This window comes from Ornithodoros turicata, chromosome 1 (genome assembly GCF_037126465.1).
Source record: "Ornithodoros turicata isolate Travis chromosome 1, ASM3712646v1, whole genome shotgun sequence".
NCBI lineage: Eukaryota > Metazoa > Arthropoda > Arachnida > Ixodida > Argasidae > Ornithodoros > Ornithodoros turicata.
The window spans coordinates 94,515,229-94,534,354 of record NC_088201.1 but is presented as its reverse complement, the minus strand read 5'-3'; the positions used below and the strand labels follow the sequence as shown (position 1 = coordinate 94,534,354).

Here is a 19,126-nt window from a genome sequence, read left to right as displayed (position 1 = left end):
CCATACGGACATACAGATATGTGCCTAGGTAACACAGTCAACCGTTTCCAAGTCCGTACGGTATACTATTCGCTGTTAGCGTGTCACTCTGAGGAAGGAATACGCCGGAGCGTGTTCCGTAAACTTTTGTCCAGCACTGCACCATGGAAGAACTGGGGACATCGCAGAACTGATACCTAGGACTGGTTCTTTCCCTGCATGTCTTTCTTTTTTAGTCTGCGCCTGCATGTGGCTTCGGAAAAATACGTGGCCTATAAAACGCTTATTCATTGCATGGACAAGCCCAACCAAAATGTGCCACCGTTGCCCCAACCGAAGCACGCGTAACGTGAGAAGTGCGGAACCGAAACTCTTTCAAGCGCATGCATTTTCGCCGCTGCTGTTGCCATAGTGAAGCGTCATCTGCCATCCTGGACACGGTGGTTAGATGACACCGTTTCAGGGAGACACATGCGTGCTCTCGAACACACCGGTCACATATGTTTTGCATGGAACCCAAGCAGCACGCCAATATTGGTCCAATATTGGACCCATATGGGCTGCCAAGATTGCCAATATTGGTCCAATATGGGCTACCAATATTGGACCAACATGAGGAGTGCAACCAGGCTCCATATTGCATCAATATGGGCTGCCCATATTAGCAAACCCATTTTGCGCCAATATTGCCGTATTTCTGTGATAATGCCAACGGGGAGTCCGTGTAATAATAAAGCATCATCCGGTTTAATATCCACGAACTCATCGATCCACGTTGCATACAATTACAAAAACTATTCGCCCCAAAAACGAAGAACAGGTGCTACGCCCGTCTTGCTGAAGGACACAGGCGGTCCCACGGAACTACCAATGCCAAACATCCCTCAGAAGCCTTCATTTGGATCGCAATAGTCTATGAACCAAAATTTTCCAACCCGCTCAGAGTACAAAGCAGCGAAACACTTTCGTGACAGTGACGGACATGCGGCTCAGCAACTCACACTGCTTCCAGTAACTTGAAAACACCTAACTTTACAGAAGAGCCATCCCTTTCTATCAAACATTGTGTTTTTTACTTAACCTGCCGCAATTCCGTTATCATTAGAGGAACCAGCGACATTTTAGCCCGTATGAAACGTCCGATCCGAATGTTGCGCATGCGCATTATTTGTGGGACGCGTGATTTCGCTCAAACGACCACGCTCGCTCTCAGTCGGTTCGACCGATTGGCATTGGCATCGCGGAGCAAGATGGCAGCTGCTTCCAGAAAGTGGAAACTTGAGTTGTCGAGTTCCAGTGAATGTTACAATGTGATTGCCACGTATGTTGACTGTTTCGAACATTGTGCATCATCTGCGGGAAGTTGTCGGAGGTAACGACGTACTGAATAGGGTATTTCACACGCTACAACGTCCAATCCTGCCGTGCTGTTTGGGCATTTGTGGAACACGGGTACGTACCATTTTCTACATTTTCAGTCAATATGTGGTGTACACGGGTGATATGGGGCCAATATTGCAAGAATTTTCCCCATATTGTCTCAAATTGGGCAATATAGGGCCAATATTGCCCAGTTTCAGCCAATATCGGGGAAGTCTTGGCGAAACGGGTCCCATATTGGACCCGTATCGCCAATGACCAGCCAATATGGGCCATATATTGTGTGCTGCTTGGGAATATGGGGAATACCAGAGCTTATGGTATTAGCACATCAATCACGATAACATGAAACAAAGACATTCAGTGCAACAATAAAGGCTACGTGACAGCGCTGACAATGCGCTTTCTTATTTGGCCTACGGAAGCAGACGTCAGAAGCCTCGACAATGTGTAGTGCGATGTCAGATGAGATGCGAGGCCTCGACAAAAATGGGAATTTGATCCAAAACACGGTTTCTACCTGTCTTTCCACGGCGTAAGAAAAATGAAAAGAATCCCCCCTCAAAAAAAGAAGAAAAAACAATAAAAAGAAAAGAAAAATACAAGGTTGAGCAAAGTATAATGCATCAAGGAGGCCAAACCGTTTGTTAGTTGATCTAGTGAACTACAGCACTTCCATTTCTTCTATTTTATCATGGCTTAGTTTATTCAACCCTGTATTTTGAATTTTTGAGTGACAAAATAAAAGACCAGCCAAAATGCACAGTTTTTAACCACCCTCGTGCAACTGTCTCCGCTCTCGAGTAACATGAAGAACGAGGAACGGAGAAACGTGAAAAGGCATCTAGGCACGGACGGCTGTATTTTTAGCCGAAGACAGAAGAAAAGAACAATGTAAGAAACCGTGACTCTTGCATTCAGACCTCTGTGAGGGGTCCCTACAATAACACCTATGATTCGTGTGTGCGTTTTGCGTGTCCCCGCCCAGTGCTCTAGCTCTAAAAGTCGATCACATCGTCGTCGTTGCCCCTCATGGGTGTCACCCAACTGGAATATTTCAAGTAAACAGATTTCTCTCTCTCCTTGAACCTCCATCAGTGAGGAGGCGCAGCGAGAGCTATGCTCTATCGGTGGTCGTCAAGCACGCGAACGTGCGAGGAAGGCGAGCTGTCAGGACGCTGACGCTTCGAAAATTAGGGGGAGGGGGAGTTATTGGGAGGCTCTTTGAACGCACTACAACAAACCGTTGAATTCCCTATGTCAGGCTCTGTGGCAGGGAAGAAAACTACAGTATTCAGGTAACACTTGTTAACCATGTTGTTCCATGTGTCATGTGGCAAACTAATGGACCTGGAAGCGTTATTATCACGGGCAGACCCATGTCACAATCTTCACGTTATAGCGTAAGGGTAAGTAAATTTCGCCTCGGTAAAATTAACTGCTGAACACAGGCTGCGTTTGTCTGGACTCGCACTTGTTCATGAAATTTTATCTTCCAGTATAACGCAAGACCAGAATTTAATCTCGGCACTCGTTACTCAAAAGTTTATTCGCTATCATCGACCATTCTGCGCAGACTTTGTACAAAACGTTCAGTCGTTATACCTTCCAACGAGTGTTTTGAAACCTATAGCCAGTCATGAACAATCTTACTTTATCCATCAGGGGCATATCAAATAATCTTCGTATATCTCCCTAGAAACTTGATACTAAGCTAACTACATCGGTATATCGAATTTGAACTATTTTCGTTGTACTTGGCTTTGGTACCTAGCACCGGCGCCTCTGCGAACAATGACGACAGCAATTGTAACTAACGTTCTCGCACCGATAGATTCAACGCAGTGGAATCTATATATAATAATAATATATAACAATATAATATAATATGCAATGCACGCAATCCATCGCATTCCACTGCGTGGAATCTATCGATATCTATCAACACAACTTCATTCATGAGTTGCACCAGCTTAGCGCATGCAAAACACGCAGCAGCTCGTGTGTACAGTGTCTTTTCTCTCTCTCTTTTGCAACCAGACACCCCATCGTATTACTTGTGGTGTGCACTACACACAACTACAATGTGCACATACTATAGTCACTCCTATCATCTCTGGGCCAGCGGACGTTCTTGGCCCTCTGTTGCTCAACCCTCGAATGGGTTGTACCCTGTTACCCATTCTTAATAATAAATCTTTTGAAATCCATGCTAAGAAATCCACCTTTCAGATTCCAATCCTTTGAAATCCAAGCTGTAAAAAAAAAAAATCTCAATGGGTCTATGCAGTCCAGTGTCAAGCTTGGTTTTACGTGAGAAAATCAGTGTTTAAGAAGGTCACACTTCAGAATAACGAGTCTTTATGCAATTCTGTGTCGTATTCAGCATGTATCTCTCAATTATTCATTAATTTAATTAAGTTACAGGCGTAAATAACTACGTGTATGAATACTAGGAAAACAACGCTTCAGCGGTTCGGCCGTTCGACTACCATTGGGGACGAGGCTATTTGAGAAAATGGAGTAACGACGGAGCCCTATGGTGTTGCGGGATGTGCTGCATAAAAAGGATAATCATTGCAAGCTCTAATAAAGCATACGTTTCTTCTGCCGATTTCGTCAGGTATTTTTCAGACGTGTAATGACTTGGTGTACTAACACGCGCGTCATTGATGCAGTCGTAGCTGTTTTGGACAGGAAATCGGGTAGCGAAAAATGTCCAGGATGAGCAACATATAAAACGTACCGCAAAACTGCTGTGTCGACCATTTGTCACGACGGTAATCACGTAAACATCATGTAAACGGCTCTTGCGTTCCTCGGCCTCAGCCTACGAAGAACCACTAATGTTATGTTTGATAAGAGCCGTGAAAAGTGGTTCAGCAAGGTAAGACTTTGCCGGGAACACCGTCACATGGGGGAGGTGTTTAATTAAATTACAGTGAAAGATAGCAAAGGACTGTTACTGATCATGTAGACAGCAGATCTCGTTCACCAACACATCAATGAATTGTATAAATAGTCTTCCTGTCAATGGACAACTGACATTTTCCTCCCGTCTATACTGGGCAATCTTAAACCAGAGCTTGGTTTTTGGATGCCAGAAAACACTTCTCGCCAAGATGGTGCACTGTGACTCATGGACTGTGACTCAATGGGGCATTTACAGCTCAGTGTCATTACCACCTCAGGCAAGTTGACTCTCTCAGATACTGTCGCAGCAGTGCTGTAGAAGACCCAGAGTATATTATGTGTCATTGCCCATACTACCAAGCTTTCCAAACTGCCATTTTCGGATCTCTCAATTATCTGAACTCCTGCCCCTCTCTCTAAAATTGCTTGGCCTATGGCTAAATCAAGCCCACGAATGCCTGCTCTCAAAGCTCTTTTGGCAATTTTGGCCTCCATGGGACATTATTTCCTCCCTCACACCACAAGCAGCTATGGGGTAGAGTATCCCCCATCCAATGAAACTTCCTGTCCATCTCAAAATAAAGTTGGACAACATCTGCAACTTCTGCGAGGTGGTTTAAACCACTCTTATAACTACAGGCTATATAAACGAAATACAGAAACCGACACTGAAGATTTTTGTTTAAGTAATACAAATTTAATTTACATTTACATTATTTAATTTGTACAAGCTTTCGCGTGGAGGTCCTAGTTTCCTCAGGTAGGACCTGTATTTTGTTTATGTGATCTACAGGACTTGACTCCCCTCTTCGTATACACTTCAACTACATGTTATGTGTAACCTAGGAATGCTTGTATGTGGGTGGAGTGGCTAGTTTGCCACAGTACCACAAATAGGAACACAAATGGCTGATAAATCTGCTACAGAATCTGGGCCAAGACAATGAGCACTTGGAATCATCACAGTTTTTAGTACCATGCAGAGGAAGATAGAGTAGAGTACCCTCAAACTTTGTACTCCTATTTCTGAATTACTTGTAATTATGCTGCAGCTACAATGGCAGCAGTTCAAATGCTACTCACAATTGCCAAAACTTCATGCTAGCACTCAATTCTTTTTACAAACTTTGGTTTGCGATGTCGTGAATGTTTCGGTGACTTCCATAGGCCCGGTTTCACCAACTCTGGTTAATTGAACCAATATCAAGGGTTGCCAATTCTTGAACTTAACAGACACTTCTTTTTTTTTCCATCGGTGATGTGGTGAATATTTCAATAATAACTCCTTTAGTGAAGCAGATAGTTTAATGACCGTTTATATTGGTTCAGATGCTGAAAAGGTTGGTGAAACTGGGTCATTATGTTGCCTTTGTGTTCTGGTGCTGTGCAATGGTTTTTCGAGGGATTCAAACAGGGTTAATAATAATAAAAATTCTTGGCATACCTACCTACATACATGTCCCGGACAGCACGTAAGAAACTCAACGAATATAAATATCATCACGACACTGGAAGACAGACTGATACCGAAACAAATCCGAAGGGGAAGGGCTGGGTTCCACGAATGGGCACTTGTTCACTGCCTCTTCTTGAAAGAAAAGTAGGACCGAAAGTCGCGTGCTCTCTCAGAGACCACCGTAATCCCCTCAAGACCGTGCCTTTTAGACGCGAACTCGTCCCCCTAGCTTTGAGCGTAGCTCAACTGTACCCAGTTGGTGGCTCTGTTGAACAGTGTGATGTCACTTGTTTTTATGATGAACAGTATGATGTCATTTGTATCGTTTCCAAGGCACTTTGTACAAGGATTTTGTGTGCCAGCAGTTTATTGTCTGCGAAAGGTAGTTTTCGTGTCCACTTCAAGAAGACAATTTTTTAAGAGGCTTAGAGGATGCGTAACTACTGTGTGATTTCCACTAAATGTCAGAAGAGAGGTGCACACCCTCAGCTCAATTAATTGTAGGATCAAAATTACATGGGAATATATTGGGGTTTGTCTTGTTCACAAAAGATATCATTGCACAATCTGCAAAGTTCATCGGTAGTTGCCATGGTATACATCAATCATAAACACTGCAAACCACTCACTAAGCATAGTCAGTCCGCGGTACGCAAAGTGAAAAGCGTCATTGCCCATTGTGAACATGGCCACGCAACAGTGCTTGCGGTTTCGCATTTCTCACTTGTTTCTTTCATCCCTTTGCTATGAGATGACTAATGCTTTGCCAATTCAACACCAGCATACTTTGTAACAACTACTTGGAACTTTGGAACAACTTTGCAAAGCATATGTACTCGTATGCACTTCCTTTAATCGCTTCAGGAGTATTTCTCCCGTAACATATCTCAGCAGATGCAGCATGTCATGTAGGTAACACAATTTTGGCACAGCATTTTCTTGGTATGTCCAACAAGCAGATATATCAAATCTTTGTGCCAAAATGGTGTGCCACGTGTCTGCGTAAAGACGAGTCGCTTAGATGGAATAGGTATAGCATCTTGATGTTGAATGCAAGAAGTTAATGTTTGACAACATATATGTCATGGGTTAAGTAGAGCAGCATATCATACACATCAGAAGAATGCCAACACTTCAGTGCTTTACCTTTACCTGTTATTCCAATGTTTACTCTCCCTTCTATTGGAATTATGTATTTCAGAATCATTTTTGTATTACTGAATTTTAATTTGGGAATCCTTTCACGTGTCTTGTGATAGATAGGTTAGCAATCTAAGCAATGTTTATGTGCCTCTCACAACCTGCATCTTTATGCAAAAATACTCGAAAAGCCGGGAGATGACGTAACTAGACAAAAAAGTAGAGAACTCCGACTTAACAAAATAACAAGGTTTACTCAGACGTTTGATCCGTCATGCGACGAACATCATCAGTGCCAAACTGAATGAGAGATTGCACAACCGGTCGCTATTTAAGGAGATGGGAGTATTGTTCGGGGAAGGGCCACGGTTTTTGTTACAAACCGAGGGGTCACCGCGACTCTAGAAGATTCCTGTGTCCCCATCTTTGTTCTCTCTTATGTTAGGTTAGAGTTCTCTACTTTTTTGTCTGCATTTTTATGTCTGAGGCTGTTTTTGTGACAAGAGGGCAAGGGTGCCGGCAACATGGCACATGTTCACAAAAATGCAGAACCAGAGACACACACACACACACAAATATAACATAACACAGTCCCAATCTTTTTGTCGTGTCCTTTTTGCTGTGTCGTCTGTTCTACATTTGTTTTTTGTTGTTGTTTTGTTTTTTTCGTGTGTAGTTTCTGGATTTTAAGCACAAGAGCAGTTGCTGTAGAGGATGCTGAGAACATGTGAAGCATACATTTTCTCATTCTCACATTATGCTGTAAGCAGTGTGAAATACAACTCAAAAGGAGTTTAATGAGAGACAACTTGTCACCAAGAGTAGTGTGGGAACATTGCAAAGGAAAAATAATTATAAACCATAATGGATTCCTATCCTATTTAATGGTACAGTATCAGATGAAACTTATTCAAATAATATTAAAGAAGTAACCGTGCAAATTATCAGTCAAACAGTGAAGCTGGCTGCAGTACACTACAGTGTGTCACATGTAACAATATGAGTGTTTCCAAAACTGACACATAAACCTTAGGGAGGCCGCAATAGTCAAAGCGGGGTTACACCACTTGACGAAAAGAAAAAGCAGATGAAGTGACCGCAATATGCGACAAAACCATGGAAACTATCTCGCTACAACTGCAATATATTTAAGTTATTTTTAAAGAAATAGAAGTTCAGTTCAGCGGACAAACACTCGGGAACCGAGCTAACGTGCTTTCCGTCCCCCCCCCCCCCCAGGTCCGTCGCATTATTTCTCACTGTGTCATGACGAACCCCTTAACCTACAGCATACGTCACTTGCGCACAGTAGTATAACATTTATATTATTGTATATGTGTGTATATGTGTCGCACACACAACCATCCCGAAAACTATGCAGTTCAACAGTTCAACAGAGGAGCAATTTTAGGTGCAGCGAGGATGCTTGCTTGCTCATTTGTCATTATTTGGGCCTGTAATGCACATCAGGGTTCAGAAAGGAGGCTGCTAAATGCCGATGGCCGGCACAAGAAAAATGTGTTTGCAATGTTTTTTGTCCCGTTGCGGTTCAAGCGAATAGACCTTTTTTGTGCTTCCTTCCTCTCTCTGTTGTTTTCTTCTTTCTTTGTCGTTTTTTACTGTTGTCTGTTCGTTCCGGTGCCCTAGCTTGGAAAGCTGCTCCTGTTTAGTTTCGGTATCAATCGGAATGTGGGGGCAGGGGGAACAGTCCACCGCTCCTCGAGTTTTCACGGTGCTGGCTCTGCCCCCCCCCCCCACACACACACACGAATTTTCGCTCCGAGGACCTCTTTGTATATGCCGTACTTCTCAATCTCTAACTCCATGTCCCGCAGTGCTCTCCTTCAGGTTAGGTTAGGTTAGGTTAGCTTGGGTTAGGTTAGGTTAGGGCTCGCTCCCCCTTGTTGACTTCCGAGTTAGTGCGAGCGAGGTATATCCATAATGGAAAACCTGAAACGGTGCACTACAAACAAGTGTCACCTCTGTGGATAATAATTTGAAGCATACAGATGAAGGATTCATCTCATATCTAAACCGATTGCCAGCGATTCTGCGCTTTCTGTTTCTCGAAAGAAAGAAAAACAGCTTGATAAAAAAAAATACATCTTAGTGAATTATGGAAATTAGAATGCCAAAATACCTTGCAGATAAGGTTTTCCTCCAGTCGCATACGTGCATGTGCGAAACTAATGTACACGTAGTCGTGGTGTCCGCCCATTTGGTCGAACGGCGTTTGGTCGAAGGCGTTTGATCGAACGCTGCTTGGTCGAAAGCGGTTTGATCGACGCCGTTTGTTTGAAAGACGTTTGTTTGAAAGACGTTTGTTCGAAGGGAATTCAAAGCTGCATGCACTGTGTTGTCCGCACCACTTTTTCTGTAACTTTTGACCCGAGCATACGGAGCAGGCAATCAGTGTTCACTGCTTTTTTTATTTCTTCTTTTTTTTTTGCTTTTTTGCTTTTTGCAGCTGAAGAGGGGAGACCACTGGTTAGTTGCAGACGTTTGTCATTTACGAATCAGTAGGACACATATTGAAGAAAGCTGCCCCAGGTTGAGAGCAGCCGATAGTTTATCCTTGTTCTGGGCACCCTCCTTATTGCTGGCGACATGTTTAAAGGGAACGGTCTGAAACGGGATAGTCATATGTGCAAAGCCACTCGAAGTCTGTGGGTGCTAAGAACGAAATTTCGCCATGGTACAACGATAGATATTAAATTAACAGCATGTAAAACCTTAGTTCGACGAGTATGCATCTGCAACCTGGAATCACTGCACATGCCCGCTATCCGAAGAAATAGAGAAAGTACAAAGGTCTGCTGCCCTGCTTATCTTGTCTGGGTTTCGAAGGACTTCTTCGGTTACATGTCTGTTGATATCTGACAACCACAATTTGCACTGTATATCCACGCGAATAAAAAAGATGCAAAAATTTCTGTGAGAAAATTTCATGGTTTTAAGACCTTGAAAATGGCATTCTTAGGTTCCAGGGTATTCAAAGGCCAGTGAAAACAAAGTGCTTGAAGTATTATGTCTAGATACTCTTGCAGCTTTTGCATGGCAAATTGATGTCTAGGAAGGTGTGCGAATCATTGTGTATGTTCCTGAAATTAGAATCTTGTTTCGTTACACTTTGAGATTACCGCATGCTGGTTACAAAAAATTAGGGCACCTCCGCTGACTCAAGTTATTCATCCGAGAGAAAATAGTTTTTTCTTGCATACAAATAAACAATTTCTTCACATTCATATGCAGCTTATTTGCAGAAATGCATTTCGAGAGTCTGTCCAGAAGCTGTTCATTGCATTTATCAGAACGTAGGCTCACAAGGAAAACTACAGGCAGGTTTCGATTTCAGGATTCTACGGTTCTGAGGCTGGAACACACACAAACACGTACAGACGGACAAACACAACACATCCACACGGTGTCGGAATCAGGCTTTTTCGTCGATCGTCACTTTTCAACTCTACGATTTCACAACCAAGGCAGCCCTGCAGAAGAATGGCGATGTTCGCGACAATGTTCATAATATAGCAGGTGTCCACCATAACTGGAACCAACACCGGGAACTCATTTGGTGACACGACAGGAATTCAGAGTTCGACATACTCAAATTTGGCAGGCGAGCAGCAGAAAAAAGCATTAACTGCATCTGAACAGAATTCTGATAGCCTGCGTATAATACAGTAAACGATTCGTCCAGACTCTCGTTCTCAGCCCACCGCAAAAAAGCCTCACCCTGCGGGGGAACTATTTTGAGACGCAGGAGCCAAAAGCCTTCGCTGCTCTGAGGCTGTCGTGCCTGTCGACCAATCAGAGACGATTTATTTTGAAAGTTTGAATCTGAAGGGTTTGTATCGCAAAAGTTTATTCTTACGGCTTTATCTTTACACCGTGGATTTTTTCGTGATTTATTTCGAGGAGTTTATTCTCGAAGTTTATTTTGCGAAGTGTAAACCAGAGTGATCTCCTCGAATGACTCAAATAGTTCATTAACTTATAATTATAAAAGCTACCAGGTCGTCCCAATGGGAACATCTGGTCCCTTGGGTCACTTGATACCGTTACCGTGTTCAGAAGAGAAATCCGTTTGATAGATCGCCCGCAAAAAATTCGTAAAAGAACACTTTTTTTTATTGCGCATTTTTTGGAGACGCGTCTTTCCTTCACACCTAATGTGAGTGGGCGAAACAGCAATAAATTAAAACATCTCCGGTGTAATCTCAGCAGCAGCTGTAACATTATGTATGTCCACTGGCTTTCTGTGCTCCCAAAATCTGGTTCGGACCCCTCGGGTCCAATTACCGCCCATGAGTACCTCCTTCTACAGATGTCAGCAATCTCTTTGTGTACCAACGTGCATGCATCACGCAAGATAGATGGAGCGACATGTCAGTTTGAAACAGATGCACATTTTTTATTGCTAGCAGAGGTGGTTTCCAGCGCGTCTCAAAAAGCTTGATTACGCAGATGGTTCAGTAAGGACGGTTGACGCTCACGAATTCTGCGGCTTGATCGAGCGCGTAGGCGATCTGAGTCATGTGCATGTTGATGCTCTCTGAGAAATCCGTTGTGGAGTCTTCCTGTCGGGAAAGCCACTCTTCGAGGACAGGAAAAAACATCATTCTTCGTGGGTCATCGCTGGACCAGCCAAACATGATATTCCTGAAGGCAAGAGGAGGACATTGCACGATCATCGGAACCACTCGTGCTTAGAGCTGAGAGCCGGAGCTCTCCCACCCATGATGGCGGCAGTATTTCTCAATGTAAGTCTACAGCCGACGGGGACCACCGGTGACTTCGCGGAGACACTAACTGCAACTGCTTGCCCTCCAAATAATGGGAAAAGAAAAACGTCCCACGTGGAGTGTTTATTGGCCTTGAACGCGTTCAGTCATCGTTCGTTATACTGTTGTTTGTTTGACGATTTGACGATATGACGTTTTAAGGATTTTCTTTTGGGATCTTGAGACCAAGCTCTGCAAACATTCTCACACGGATCGGGAATTCCTTGTGAATATCGTTTTAAATGCGTACAAATCTCTTGTGGTGGATTTCCAGTGCAATGTCCCGTACCACAGCGCGATTGCGAAATCCACAGCACAAGTTCTTTTATCCCACGCGCGGGTCACATATCACACAGAGCTCTCACTGTTCCACCCCCAATCTCAATCCACGCGGCGCCTTCATGTTTAGTATGAATACTTTAGTATGCTATGCTATGCTCTTGGTAGATAACGGATGTAGTAGTTCCCCTGCATATGGCGGAGAGCTCTGAAATCGAGGCCTGCGCGTAGGGTCGCGCGCCACGTGTTACGTGGTACACAGTAATATTTCGCACGTTCTTTTTCACGATAGAATAAGTCCACGAGAGGCGCACGCTGCAGCAGACATTTGCGGTGGGTGTTAATGGACACGCTCCCCAACTTTCCAATTCGCATGTCGGCCCTAGGACGACTAATTAGAAAGTCGGCTACTTAATTGTGCCTAATTCATCATCCACCATGACAAATACAGGCGAATAGGACACGCGACTCCTCACAATATTCTGCTGTTTTCATTCGCATATGACGCAACTTGTTTTAGTAGTCTAAAGTGCACGTTGACTTGGAGACCCTGTAGTGCTGTCTAGAAGGTTTTCATAAGCTCCAAAAAAGCTGCTGTGACTAAGCCTGACAATCTATATTGCGACCGCGGTAGCGCCTCCTTCAGTTTGAGGAACACAGAGCAACAACGAAGTGAACGGAAAAACAGCGACTGTTTCTTCGTCCATTTTGTCCTTGTTGATAAACCCCTCAAACTGAAGCACATGCTACCGTCCTCGTAATTACACCAGCTAGCTTGCATGTTGTTAGGTAATCTATTTATGTAGACCGCTATACACACTAGAGGAGAAAAATTCCAGATGTGTGTGTTGAAATGTATTCAGCACAGTACATGATTCTGTAAGAAGAATGACGGACAAGCCACGAATCTCATGAGTGCGTATCTCACGTTGGCTTCGTGCTTACATGTTTGACGCGCTAGCGACGTTTTTGCACTCGCCATGCTCGGACCTGTTTCGCAGTGATCTACAGTCATGGAGGAAGAAAACACAGGAATGGCGGCTTCTAAAAGATATGTGTGGGACGCCTCTTACGGTCGCTCAAGTCAAACTCGTCATTACTTCCTGCCACCAGCACATGATTTTCCTTTCAGTTTCGGTTTGCATCAATTTGTTACGTGCATCGGTTTTGTGCGTAATTTGTAGTCACGTTTTATACGCCATTCTTCTATGACCAACGGACAACACCAGATTCAACCGGGTCTATGCCCGGATTACTTTTCATCCCTGGAGGACGCCATTATGATTGGATCACGTGTGCGATCACGCGGTAGACAGGACTATCCCACAGGACGAGTTGGCTATGCCTGCTCTTCATAGAAAACGAGCGGCAGCTCTTGTGCTGCCTTCCTCCATGTGTACGATGCAGCATATTCAGACCAGCTTACCTTGACATTCCAGATTCTCCGGGCATGTCCCGCACAAAAATGCGCTCAACGTGCATAATTTTGTCGTTCAGTTGGCGTGTCATGATTGGGCTGGAAGAGCACGAACATTGTCAAGCATCTGGTTCGAGAACAAATAAAGCCATTGAAAAACGCGGTCAGACCAAGACTTACTCATCGCTTTGTCGTGTGCTAATATGCTTCCAGAAATCGTCGATTTTTTTGCCGAAGTTGACGATTGCCGCACGGACAAGTTCTGTAAGAGATGGTTGCATTGGAATACTTCGTTCTGTGACGAATGCGGAGTGTTCATCCACCAACACGCAATACGAAGACTATTGGGAAACGCTATCATCAGGTGTGTCCGAACAGAGCGTGAACAACCGCCAGTGGTCCCGCTTTAAAAGCGTTCTGACACCGTGCTACAAATTACGCGCTGGATAAACGTGAAAGACTGTTATATGAATCGTTGTGCACATACACTCAAAGTCTTGCAGAAAAGAGGGTGGTAGACGCGTTGAAAAGCATGACCATTAATACAGAAGCTCGTGTGGCTCCGACATCACAGCAATGAAACTCCCCATTCATCATCTCAAAGTAAAGTTGTTGTTGTTTGACTTCACAGCAGGCATCGACGCCAATGACGGACCTGAAGACGAGAGGACGTGCTTTCGAGAACCAATGAGAACGGCAGGGGCTCCTCTGACGCCTGAAGTTGACGCGTATCTTTGCTCCAGGCTCTCTATCTCACCAATTAGTGCGATAACCCCTTTACGTTAGTCACGCGCCCACCAGTTCTCGCCTTCCGAGGGTGTACTGCATCAATACATATTTCGTGGTGCAAAACATCCACATTCGTGGTTATGCCGTCGAACTAAAGGCATTCTCATGTTCTCACTTACTTACTCTTACCCGAATTTAACTACAGCGTGCGCGCTTTTCGAGCAGTCGGCTCGCAATGCCGTGGAAAATGTCGCGTAGAAGACCTTACGAATAATTGACGGCTTAATTGCAAAAGTATGTTGCGTTTGAGGTCATAGACTCGCAGCAGAATGTAGAGCTATCCCTTCTCTACGCTGTGATGCCTTTCTTGCTCGCCAGTCTTCTACAGAATAGTGGAATTGTAAAGAACTGTACGGAACCCCTACGCCATAGTGGAGAGAGGCATCCGAGGTGAATCCGACGTGGACGCCAAGGTCTGGCCATTGCTAAATGAACAATTAAGATATTTTCGACTCGGCTGTGCGTGTACACTGGGATTTCTCACTGCTGATGTCTTAGGGAAGAAATTTCAAAGCACTGTAGCGCTTGCTGACAGGAAACAAAATATTCAATTCGCCGTGTAAGAAACTTCAACGCCACTCGACGACAGGCCATTTTCTCAGATTATTTTTTTGTTTCTCCGTCTACAACGGTAGTCATATGCAAAGTTGCTACGACAACGATTGTGCAATTCTCATTGGTTTGTGCAACGTTGTGCAAGTCTCAGTTGGTGTCAAGCTACAACATAGGGTGGTTCCATATGTTTCCGGCCCGAGGTAGAAAATGCGCGAATTTGAAAATGTGTTTAAGGACGCGTGGCGCCATCTGTTGGAGGGCCGGAGCACCACCCTCAACCCTCTCCATGCTTTTGCCGGTTGGAGAGCGGCATTTCAAACAGCCAGGGTGCGCTCTTCAGTTAAAATGGAAAAAATCAAGTACCGCGCTGTGACAAAATTCTTGACAAAAGAGGGACTTTCGCCTAGAGAAATTAAAGCGCGACTGGACAACGTGTACAAGGAAGCCTCTCCGTCGTACACAACGGTAAAAGACTGGGCTAAGCAGTTTCGACTGGGGCGAGAGTCCATTGAAGATGATCCACGCGACGGTCGTCCAGTGGAAGTGGTGACACAAGAAGATTTGTCTCTTGTCGAGGAGGAAATGCTGAGCGACAGGCGTCTGAAGGTGAAGGAAACTCAGAAAGGCTGGGGCTTTCCAAAAACAACCGTTTTTCGCATCATCAGCGAGGGCCTTCACATGAAAAAGGTCAGTGCGAGATGGGGGCCACGACTTCTCTCGTCAGTTCAAAAGCAACAGCGCGTCGTCTGTGCCAAAGAGTTTTTGGAGGTCTGTCAAGAGAACGAAGAATAAATATTGAAGTCAATTGTCACAGGGTATGGGACTATGGTGCTCTACTATGATCCCCTTTCGAAAAAGGAGTCGATGGAATGGCGCAAACCAGGTGAAGCACCCCAAGAAAAGCCAAGGTCACACAATCCACAAAAAAGATCATGGCAACAATATTTTGAGATTGTCACGGGATCCTCCTCATCGACTCCAAAGAGAGGAACACCACAGTGAATGCGACTTATTATGCTTCACTCCTGCACCGACTGCGAGACGCCATCAAGTAAAAGAGGCGCGGCAGGTTGAGTCGAGGTGTCCGGTTGCTCCAGGTCAATGCCCCTGTTCACACGGCTTCTGTTGCCAAGGCTGCACTGAAGGAGTGCGGCTTCGAAGAAATCCACCACCCACCCTATAGTCCAGACTTGACACCGAGTGACTACTTCCTGTTCTCAAACTTGAAGAGTGATCTCAGAGGACGGAGATTTCCAAACGATAGTGAGGTGCAAGAGGCAGTTTTCCAGCATTTTGCGGACAAAACTTCGGACTATTTTTTCGAGGGTATAAGAATGCTGGTTGAAAGGTGTCAAAAGTGCATCGAAGTTAAGGGTGACTATGTCGAAAAGTGATACACTTGTTTCGTCTCTATGACTATTAAAAGTTGGTCGGGCCGGAAACTTATAGAACCACCCTCGTATATACGTTTTTCGAAGCTTTGTGATAATCTTCCAACTACCTTGTATAGGTTGAGATGGAATCTCCTAGTTCGTGTAACAATATTTTATTTGCCCCTTATGATGATGTGCGGGAGCAACAAATTTAGGGGCTTCCCCAACAAGTGCTTGAGGAGTCTGACAGCTGTTAGTTATGATGAGCTATAATTTGCCATTGCTCTCAAACATGTGGCGCATCTTCTTGAACCGTTGGGCTAAACGTTAACATTTTGTACGCACACAAACAGAACAAACGTTCACCACTTCATGAACCATCCACCATTAAAGGGACACTAAAATGCAAAAAAGTTCTCTTCGCGATGTGAAATATTCCGTCCTCGTGACAGCAATGAAAAGGGAACGAGATTCACCCGCCGCACCGTCTGTAATTAAAACGTGATTAAAGGTGCCAATTTGGAGGCTCCTTTTAAAGTCCTTCCTCCGAATCGGCGCGAAACGTCACGGGTACGTCACCCCCAGCGCATACAATTGTCATAAGAAGTATATTGCCGGAAATGCTTCTTCCCGAATTTCCTTGTTCAATCAACGCGGTACGAGGGGAGCTCCGACTTGGCTGTGACGCGGAGGGATACACCACGCCGGAACGTGAATCATACGAATATTCTGTAGTAGCGGAAGCTTTCACTAATACCAGCGAGCGGTCACTGCGAGAGCTTCGCGGCCGCGCCCAGTGTGTCGCCACGGTAGTATCGATTGGGGCGCCATCACTTCGCAAGAGGACTTGCTCACGAAAACACACCCCGACTTAATAGTTATACTTCTACAAAAACTGAACAAAAAGCGAGCCTACGTTTCTTTGAGTAAACTCGTGCTCTTCGATTTAGAATGTGTGTGTCACGTGGTCCCATTCCCTCAACCGCCAACAAGAAATACGAAACTTTGGGCGCGAGCTTTGAACCGTTGACCGTTGGAGTGGCAGCAGCGGAAGGTGGAAGATGGTGCGTTAGTGTGCGCTTTGTATCAACCTGTATTTTTGAAAGTACGCAACCGTAGAAATATTGTGACAACGATAACGACGACTCATGTCACGCGCATTCTCATTCTGTCCATTAAATCATTGCCATTAGTGATGGGCAATCCAGTTCACTTTGGTGAACTCGTTCGTACAGTTCAGTTTGGTTCACTGCACCGTTCAAAAGATTCGTTCTTTCGTTCATCTTTCTGTGACGTCATAACATCATGTGACCGATCTCAACGGCAAACCGGCATCTACTTATGTGCAGGGTTGTAGACACTAACTGAGTAAGAGTTCTGTTTTGTGGGCGAGTGTGCTCCATGATGGTGTTCGTACAACACATTACCGCGTTAAATCTGACAGTCACCTGCCGGCCATATTGGTCATATGTTGCGATAAGCGAATGCATGTTTACGGGACCGTCTTTCGCTGTCATGTAGAAAATAAACAATTCATTCTGCCGCACTGTAATTCTCTCGTAGTTTACATTTTCTTCAGTCTACTTTCCGCTTGCTTCCGCCTCTCGGCAGGGCTTTCTTTGGTCACGCAAATTCACTTTCATAGTTACTTTTTGGTCCCCTTCACAGTAGGTCCATTCTTTTCGCCTGCACCCCGGCCCTGAACTAGTTCAAGCAGTTCAACCCTCTCACATTCTTTTCGCCATGGACCTCTCACGTATTTAAGAACTGGTGATGGACCGGTGCAGCACTTTTCTTTCGAAAAAAATGAACTTAGTCTACGGGAAACACCGAGACTCACTGCGACCTGTTAGTAAGAATCGAAAGCCACCCACGATCGAGCTTATACTTCCCGCTCGAGGTAGTGTAGTCAGTGTAGTGTTTCCGCCGTTCACGGCGGTCGAATGAATCAACACTCAACTATTCCGGTGCGGGCGCCATCTGTCGGCATTCCTCTGAAGCTTGGATATGACAGGCCACGAGCTCGATTGGCCACACTGAGAGCTTACCAGTTTGTGATTGGCCAAGCCCCACGATCTGGGATGAATCGGAGAGCACTGAAGGCGCGTCGCAAAGCCGGGGATCGAAGAACGATAGAGAACTCAACTGAATCGAAGGAATAGGAGAACGAGGAGAACCGTTCACTCGCGAGCTGAATCGAAGAGCAACGGAATCGTTTGCTCTCAAACGGCGCACTGGTTCATGGGTTCTTCGGTTCTCCGCGAATCGCTGCGTACAATTGCGTTGTTCTTGCTGGTCTCCTTTGGAATCTTAGCGTCGGTTCACTACGGCGCGTTGATATAGAGCTCTGTGGCGGACGTCGTGTGGGAAGAAGTATTCAGAATCAAAAATGTATTTTCTGATTTTTTGTTTATGATCGGCTCGCTCTACGTATCGCTGGTCAGGTATACCGGAAAAGGCCCTTTCTGGCTAGTATGTGAGATGGCGGACATGTTTTTCATGTACGTATTTAGTAATGATCAGTACTTAGAAATCTTAAACCAGTCCCCTGGTGCCTGCCTACTTCGAATTTGGCGCCTCAGTGGCTACGGTAGAGCCTCCGCAGAGAAAACTAGTAATGATCAGGGTCAAATGACCCACTGGTGTCAATGATTCGCGAACGAATCTTTCGAACGAGTCCCTAATGTTCACTGATTTGAACGAACACATGAGATAATCGGGCCACGCGCGCTGAGCTTTGCCTGGCTAACTACTGCTCATGCGTTCAACACTGCTTTACAGCGGCGAACATAGATGGCGACACGCACACCATCGACTGGAGGAGAGTGGAGAAACGAGAAACTGTGAAGCGAACGCAGGGGGGCGAAACCTGACAAAACGGGGACGTCTAAGTGAACTGGTGAACGAGTACGATCGACAATAGTGAATGAGTTCATTCAGTTTGTGCCCGGGATTCGTTCATTCCGAACTGTTCATTCGCGAACGATACATCATTGCCATCGCCACGCTGTGCTGCCCGTATCATTTGGTGGAGGTGCTAGCTTGCTTCCCCTCAAAC

General features: G+C 45.0%; 1 protein-coding gene across 2 annotated transcripts in view; it reads right to left on the bottom strand.

The window, feature by feature from the left end:
- Positions 1-11,260: 11,260 nt before the first annotated feature.
- Positions 11,261-19,126, bottom strand: part of LOC135366605 (N-acetylated-alpha-linked acidic dipeptidase 2-like) — a 144,790-nt gene continuing 136,924 nt past the window's right edge. For both annotated transcript variants that reach the window (XM_064599389.1, XM_064599397.1), the window contains 3 exons: positions 13,532-13,613; positions 13,361-13,450; positions 11,261-11,533 (listed from right to left, as the gene is read on the bottom strand). In XM_064599389.1, coding sequence (XP_064455459.1) covers positions 11,344-11,533; positions 13,361-13,450; positions 13,532-13,613 — 362 coding nt within the window. In that variant the 3' untranslated portion in view covers positions 11,261-11,343. The remainder of the gene's footprint in view (positions 11,534-13,360; positions 13,451-13,531; positions 13,614-19,126) is intronic.